Here is an 8,714-nt window from a genome sequence, read left to right as displayed (position 1 = left end):
CCGTGTTCCTTGGCCAATCATTTACTGACCAGAAAGTCAGAAATAGCAGCTACAACACTTCCTTCTGAATAGTTTACATTTAAAGCATATCTAAACCCAAGAACAAAATGTAATATATTGCAGCTTATCAGTCCTGAGATGTGGTTGTTACATGGTTTTTCTTTAAAAAAAAAAAATTTGCAGGTAGAGAAAATAAAATGTTGATACTACCAGAATTCCAGTGTCCTTGAAAATTTGTGTATTGAACTGTTATCTCAGTGTTATCAGTCTAACCAAATATCTTTGGTGAGCTAGAGAACACCTCCTCCCTATGCAGTAGAGAGGAGGTAAGAATGAGGAGTTTGTAGTCCAAATCAGGAGAGCAATACAGTGACTGAGTGTTTCCTAGGACACGGGATGGGTTTCTGGCAGGATCAACAGTTAAAAACAAAGAAAAAAATATATATATACACCCGGAAAAAAAAAAAAAAAACCCAACCACCGGTAATAGCGATACCACTGTTAAGGACTGGTAAAATGCAATATACGAGGGTTCTTCTAAAAGTTTTGCAGCCATCTCTACCAGAACGTGACAACTCTAATGCTGCGTACACACAATCTGACATTCTGACAACGAAATCCTGGGATTTTTTTTTCTGACGGATGTTGGCTCAAGATTGTATTGTATACACACGGTCGCAGAAATGTTGGAAATTCCGATCGTCATGAAAGCGCAAACATACAACACGTATGACGCCACTATGAAGAGGAAGTTCAATACCCAGTGCTCCACCCTTTGGGCTCCTTCTGCTAATCTCATGTTAGTAGAAGTTTGGCAAGAGACGATTTGCAATTTTCAACCTGGTGCTTTTCCGATCGTTGTGTGATATTTATAGTACATATTTGATCTTCAGTGCGTTCTTGACTGCTCGTTTCTGAATTTCAGCTCGCTCTTCTCAGGCCTTTCTGAATTTCAGTGTGTTCTGTTAGTTCGTTCTGACCAGCCGACCATTTTGAAGCCATGTTGCGGGTACATACTCATCGTACAGTTCATGCTGTGCAGGGGCTTGGTGTTGGGGGTTCTTACTTTGACCCAAGTCCAGTCCATGAACAGGGCGAGGAGGATTTCATGGACGAAGAATTGTTTGCTCCAGCATGACCAAATCTCTCATATGCCTTTGTTGCAGGAGATCCGCGAGAATAATCCTGATTATTTCAGGAATTATCTCTGGATGACATACCCCGTTTTTTGCCATCTGCTGGCTTTGCTGTCCCCTTATATTATGAAGCAGGACACCTACATGCGGTCAACACTCCCGAGCAGAGGCTAGTCACCACTTTGCGGTACTTGGCGATGGGGAGAACTCTGCAGAACATCAAGTTCTCAACAGGCATCTCCCCCCAGGCTCTGTGAATCATTATTCCAGAGACCTGTTCTGCATCATTCAGGTCCTGCAGAAGGACTATATTAGGGTAAGTTTTATCCTTTAACATCACATTATATGTATTTAAATAAATGCATTTTCAAAATAAATTTGTATTTTAAACTGAAAAATATTTCCTTTGATTTACTGCTTGTGTTTCTTTTAGCCGTCTCCTAGGTTCTCCAATGGGCTTTAATTCCAAGGTAATTTCTTTGATACATTATTTATGTTGTGGGTCTGCCACACACACACCTTCTTTTTGTTATTAATGTATGCAATGCATTAATGATAATAATATTCATCATTTTCAGCACTCTGAAATAATTTTATTGAGTGACAATAATGGCCTGATTTATGCAAATTATAAAGCACTGTGGTTGTTATTTACTAAAGGAAAATCCACTTTGCACTACAAGTGCACTGCAAAATGCACTTGAAAGTGCACTGAAACTGCACTTGTAGTGCAAAGTGGATTTGCCTTTAGGAAATAACCCCCATTGTCACTGTAAACACCAACTTAAGCAAAAAACTGCTATTGAGCATTGAAAGAAGAAGCCACACATTGTCGAGTAGAATTTTTTTTACTCCGTTCAAATTCAAGTGTGAATAGAAAAGGGTTTTTGAACAAACCAACATATTTTTTGGAATATTTTTTTTGGCACCTGGCAAAAATAACATAACATATTAGTGGGCGAGCGAACGATGTTTACTGCGAATGATTACTGTGCCCACGAACCTGAAACTTGCCATTTTAAACTGTACAACAGTAAAGAAAAGCACATGGAGCAGCACAAACGTAATAAGAACAGGAACACACGACAAAAAACGTACTTTTTTGCAGCACTCTTGATTCTTCTGTACTGATCCTGCTCCCTCAACTTGAGGTCTTACCATCGTTTCATCAGTTGATCCTTTGATCGCCATACCCCAAAATTCTTCTGCAGACTTTTCACAACTTTAGTCATGATCTTGGCCTTTCTGACATTTGGGTTTGGGTAAGGTCCATGCTTACCATCATAGTCGGCCCTCTTCAAGATGTCCACCATCTCACCCAAGGACATATTAGCCCCTGTCCGTCGGATCTTGTCCGAAACTGTTGCATACACACGGTCAGACAAAGTTGTCGAAAAATCCGATCTTTCAGAACGTGATGACGTAATTTTGTTACGATGGGACTACTTTCAGGCTAGTAGCTAATAGCTTTGATGTAGGAATTTGATCTGAGCATGCGTGGCACTTGGTCCGATCAAAATTCTCTACACATGATCGGAGTATGTCCGATCGGACCAGTTTGTCGGGAAATATTTCCAACAAGTTGGAAAATTGGGTCCCACGGATATTCCGACGGAATCAGTCCGATGCATACCACACACAGTCGGATTATCCGACAACACTGTCCGATAGGACACATTCCGACAGATTCTCCGACCGAGTGTACAAGGGCTTAGAGGCCTTAAACTCCTCTGATCGGGACGTTCGTGGCTCCAGGCTTTCATCATTGCTGCTGTCTTCATGCACCTGTTGTCTCTCCGCCATCTGCTCTCCCACTGAGCCAAAAGATAAGGGGCGGGGGAATATGCTATAAAAGGTCAAGGGCAGGCGGAGTTTCACGCATGTGCAGTGTATATAAAATGTAACATGCGTGTGTTGTACGTATGATCTGTGAGCGGAGGATGGAGTAGCGGAAGCGCCGATCATTCTGATGAAGGTACTTTTAACTTGGGGCATCAGTGTCCTATATTGCTTAGAGATTGAGACTTGTATTGGGACAAGATTATGCGACTTTAGCCTGACATTAGGGTTTGCCTTGTGTTGTGTCTTGCAGCTAAAATGGATTGATTCAACAATCATGATTTCCTTCCCCAATTCATTGATTTGTACAGAGAGCTGCCCTGTCAGACAAAATACCCCTTTTATACAAATCAACTAAAGAGGAAGGCAGCGCTGGATAAATTGCTGGAATTTGTGAAGCCGCAGATCCCCATGCAGACAACTATTTGTAGGGCAAAATTGGTGGCATAAGGTGCACATATAATAGGGAGCGCAAGAAGGTCCAAGATTCCCAGAGATCAGGAGCAGCAGCAGATGACATTTATGTACCCAGGCTGTGGTACTATGACAGACTGCGATTTCTGCCAGACCAGACTGAAATCAGCCCATCACTCTCAACCCTTCCTTCCACCCCAGCTGAGGCTTCCGACATCCAACCTGGGCCTTCCACCCAAGAAGAAGACGTGGAGGATCCCAGCTTGAGTCATGTACAGCAATGTTCAACATATTTATCAAAATTGTTTGTGATTGAAGAACAATAAACTAAAACCATGTCCCTTTTTCATACACAGGAAATCCTCAGCCAGGAGGTGGCGGGGGCAAGCGTAAGCCAGGAGGTGGCGGGGGCAAGCGGCAGCCAGGAGGTGGCCAGGCCTAGTAGCCTGACCGAATCCCAGATCCCTCCCCTCCACCTTCCACAAAAAAAGGCCCAGGAAAGGGAGGAGCGTGGAGGAGTCAGCACATGGGTTAATTTGGCAGGCTTCTGCAGCCCTCAGAACCCCCACCAGTTTTCTGTAGGCCTATGTCTGCATGCCTGCCAAAAAAAAAAAAAAAAAAATGCAGGAAATGGAGGTGGGCCAACCCCTCTTTTGTGAGGAACTGATATATATGGCCCTAAATAAGGGGTTTAGGGGGCGAAATCGCAAACAAAACCCACCTGTGTGAGTTGGACCATCCTCCACCTCCTGCCACAACTCCAACACCAATGCCACAGCCTGGAAGCAAGTGTGGAAGCAAGCATGTAAGGAAGACAAGAGAGTGATGGTCTGGGTTCGGTCTGGTCTGGTCAAAAGAAGCAGGCTGTTGTAAGACCACAGCCTGGGGACATATGTCATCTGCTGCTGTTCCCGATTCTTGGAGTCCTGCACCAGATTGTGCTCCCTATTAAATGGACTCCTCAGGCTCCCAATTTTTCCTGTCAAATACTTGGTGTGCCATGGGGTACAAAGGCTTTGATAATTTTACCAGTTTATCCAGGGTTGCCTTGCTCTTTAATTTTGTTATGACCCCTAATAAATGTATATATTTTTTATAAATTATTGACTATGTGTTATAATTAAAAAAAGGACAGTTTGTTTGTGAGTAGGCAGGTATATGCTGCAGGAGAGGAGGTAGGCAGGAGAATACGCTGCACTGAAAGAAAACAAAAATGTGCAGCGTGACAAATGTTGTATCTCCATTACGAATGCTAGTTTTACCAGACCAAGCGTTTCCGTCTCGTACTCGATTCAGAGCATGCGTGGAATACTGTGCGTTGGAATTGTGTACACAAGCTCGACAATGGATTTTGTTGTTGGAAAATTTGAGATCCAGCTCTCAAATTTTTGTTGGAAATTACGACAAAAAATGTCTGATGGAGCCTAGACATGGTCGGAATTTCCAAACAAGCTTGCATCGAACATTTGTTGTTGGAAAACCCGATCGCGTGTACGCAGAATTATGCTAAAGTGCAAGGTCAGCCGGCGTGCCAAACAGACTACTCCTCCCTCTCTCATGATTTCCAAACGAAAATATAAAAATGTGGAAACATTTTAAAGACCCCTCGTATTAAAATTCTGTTCTTGGGTTCAGATTCACTTTAGATTACTGCTTATGGGATCCATGTGATACTAATGCTGAGGCACACATGGAAGGAGGACATGTTTGTGTTTTTTGATTCCAACGTCATATCTGGGCCATTTTATTTCCTACTCCTTTTCTTTTGGTCAACTTCTTTATCAATCATGATAATACTTAAAACATAAAAATTTGTGGGGGTAGACAAAGAAACAGCATAACGGCAACTGATTCCTAGTGACTTTAATCAGCATGGGCACAAGTGTTTAATTTACATAATTTGTAGGTTAGTAATGTTAGAAACTTGCTGAAAAGATGAGCTCATCATTCTGCGGCTGCTCCTTCATTGTCCAGGCACAGGCCAGAGAATGAGGTGACCAGGTTATACTGCTTAATTGCAGGTCACCAGGATGGTTGTGCTGTCTGGAAAGACTTCTTTAAATCTCAGGACAAAAATATGTATTTAGTGGTTTGCCTGAGGTTTCGCTTTAAAGTGTTGCTAAACCCACAACAGTAAATCAGTCTGTATATGCAGTAAAGCAGGCTCATTATACTCTCTGGAACCTAAGGGGTCAAGCCTCTGCATTGTGTAAAAAGGCTAGCTGATACCGTTTTCTCTGATCCTCCTTTTCTTCCACAGTTCCCAAACCATCTCCTAATAGAACAGAGCCTTGGGGGAAAGCTGCACATGCTCAGTTTGGTGTATATTGCTACAGTATTTATTTTTCTTGGGAGAGTGCATGTGATCAGCACAGGACCAATCAGCATTGCCCAGACAGAGGGTCACGGGTCATGCGGCCTCATAGGGGAGTCAGAAAAGTAGGAAAACTCCTCCTATAAGCTTTAACCAGACACTGAGAGAAGTCATAAGACTGCTATATACTGCTGATGAGAAAAAGGTATTTGGCAGTTTATATTTACTAAACCTACTGCAATTCCATGTTCTGTGTACTGTGGGAGACCAGATGTAGTGAATGCAGGGTCCTGGGTTTAGTAACACTTCAATTAGTTCTCTAGGTAACAAAAGATAATTTTCTGCTAACATCACATAGCTCTTCTAGAAGTATACTGCAACCACCATATCTCGGCTTACTGAAAAATGTGTGCTTGCTATATAAAAAAAAGCAAATATGCAAAAAAATAATAATAATCTATAGCAAAAAAGTTGTACGGTTTTATTATACTAAAAATTAGATTGGACCATAGATTAAAGATACAAACAAAAGCCCTGTATATGCCAGTTGCAGGGAGCACATTTGGATTACTACTTTTAATACAGCTGAATACAGGTTTTGTTTGAGTCGGCACCAGGCATCACAGATGACAGCCATGGACATACCTGGCAGTAGACAATGACAATGATAGGTTCCCTGAATATGTGAGCAGACTCCAAGTTGCATTCAGAGAACACCATTGTCACTTATTATACCATTGTCCCTCTATATGCTTGTGACTCAAATGAAACCTGCCTCCATAATACCAATACAGCTCTCCTGAACAGGTGTGGCCTTGCACAAGTATCTGATTAAGACAAAAACTAAATACAATTTACCTTTACAACAGAGGTGTCCAACCTGTGGCCACATGTGGCCCAAGACGGCTATGAATACTGAAAATCATAAACTTATTTAAAAATGTTGATTTTTTTTTTGTTTTTTATCATTTGTGTAAAAATGTGTTTACACTTAGCCAACACAAAGAAAAATTTGTCAGGTGTCTCTTTACTGGATTTTTATCTTCCCAAAGAAAAATATCCCACTCTTCACAATCATGCCTTATTCATGTCATTTGGTTTTCGGCAGCACCTATATTTGTAAGCTATTTTCAAGGATGAAGCTCACAAAGGGCAAAATTAGAACCAAAACATCTTATGAGCACCTTGAGAATTGCTACTACGTCCATCAAACCAGATATTGATGCATTGGTTTATCAAAAAACCAATTTAGCACTAGTTTTATGTTGGCTTCTTTTACTTTTAGAATAAAAATTATGAAGTGTTATAAAAGGTACATTATCCATATTAGTGATCGTTAACTTGTGATCTTCCTGGCCTTTTCTGCTCATCAGCTATCCTTATTTTATTTTATGTGTGGCCCAAGATACTTCCTCTTCTTCCAATGTGGCCCAGGAAGGTCAAAAGGTTGGACACCCCTGCTTTACAACCATACATAGAATTATAAAATAGTAAATGAGATATTGTACCTCTGAGTCAAATATGACAGGGTGAAACGAAAGAGTGGAAGATGAAGCATTGTACAAGCAGAGAGCATCAGCAAGGGACAGGTATTCCTAAAAGCAAGGGAGGAAGAGGAAAGCCAGGGAAAACAAACATGGATAACAAAACAAGCATGGCAGGAGGCAAAGGGCTAAAATAGGGCAATGCACAAAGCAGCTAACATAAGCAGGAAGGAGGGATGCATCCATAGGGGTCATGGCCTGGGCTCATAATTTCTTGCTCTATTATTACAGATATTCTGCAATAAATACAACTTATACATTATGTTTTAGGGTAGATCTCCAGGCAATTATTTTCCATAGTAGGGAAGGGTTAATACCTCTGTCAGCTTTTAATTGCAGTCTGTGTCCTACTATTGGGGAGATTTTTCTCTCACTTTATGTCCAGCTGACATTTGATACAAAATTAGGGAAATGGGCGACATCATGACAGGAAGACAGAGGACAAAAGTCATTATATGAAGTGTCTAGTTTCCAAATCTTAGATATGAGAATACCAATTTGAAAGGATCTCTTTTTTCCTGGAGGCAAGTAAGAATACAACTAAGGGTACATTTTAATGCCCCCCATTGTATTGATCCATTATATTAAATTTGAGACATCATTTTGAGCATGGTCAATGCAGTAGCCAGCGTTTGCTTTTTTTGGGGGTTTACAAAGAGGGTCCAAAAAATGTAATTCAGTTTCCATGTGCAGGAACTCATGTGGCCCATGATCTAAATAAAAAGATTGCAGGACATTAATGATTAAAAGTTGAGAAGACATCATCATGGGGGTTATTTACAAAAAACTGGAGCGTGCACAATCTGGTGCAGCTCTGCACAGAAACCAATCAGCTTCTGGTTTTATTGTCAAAGCTTAATTGAACAAGCTAAAATTAGAAGCTGATTGGCTACCAGGCACAGCTGCACCACATTCAAAGTACACCAGTTTTAGTAAATCTGCTACTATGGGACTAGTGTTGGATAACGAGGGTGCTAGTAGTAAAGTTAGCCACACATGGCTTGGTTTTCTTTTGTAAAATCCTTGGGCAGAATAAGAGAAAATCAATTTGATTTCTTCATTCACGGTAATAGCGAGGGATATTTTCTACCAGACATTTTATTCAAGCATCCACAGCACACATGGCTGCTTAATGTTAGAAATAAACATGTCACCAATATAAAAGTCCACAAAACTGGTTATTATGTATCACCAAAAAAATACAAACACTAAAAACACTGTAGGTAACAACTTGGGCCTGGAAATTGACAATGAGACCTTGTTATATGCCGCCCTGTAGGAACTGTGGTGCTGAGGATGTATCTGAATATATCTCTCTCTGTGATACCCACAAAGAAAATACTTTAAACTTTCATATAAATGAAATACTGATGGCTTGAGGGAAGCCCCAATAGACCACAGAGGGGAAACTGTCTATATTTAAGGACCACTCAAGCTTCTGATATTTTTTGCTAAGGTAATTACTAG

The 8,714-nt window shown here is 41.0% G+C and overlaps 1 protein-coding gene across 19 annotated transcripts in view; it reads right to left on the bottom strand.

The window, feature by feature from the left end:
- The window catches only part of PHLDB1 (pleckstrin homology like domain family B member 1), a 198,451-nt gene that overhangs the window by 27,423 nt on the left and 162,314 nt on the right, over nucleotides 1-8,714 (bottom strand). For 13 of the 19 annotated variants that reach the window (XM_077456846.1, XM_077456832.1, XM_077456830.1 and 10 more), the window contains one exon: nucleotides 7,212-7,298. The exons of the other annotated variants lie outside the window; for them this stretch is intronic. In XM_077456846.1, coding sequence (XP_077312972.1) covers nucleotides 7,212-7,298 — 87 coding nt within the window. The remainder of the gene's footprint in view (nucleotides 1-7,211; nucleotides 7,299-8,714) is intronic. 19 annotated transcript variants of the gene reach the window in all.

This window comes from Lithobates pipiens, unplaced genomic scaffold (genome assembly GCF_037356315.1).
Source record: "Lithobates pipiens isolate NorthernLeopardFrog02 unplaced genomic scaffold, aLitPip1_a1.2 Scaffold_27, whole genome shotgun sequence".
Taxonomy (NCBI): domain Eukaryota; kingdom Metazoa; phylum Chordata; class Amphibia; order Anura; family Ranidae; genus Lithobates; species Lithobates pipiens.
This window is presented reverse-complemented; position numbering and strand designations above follow the sequence as displayed.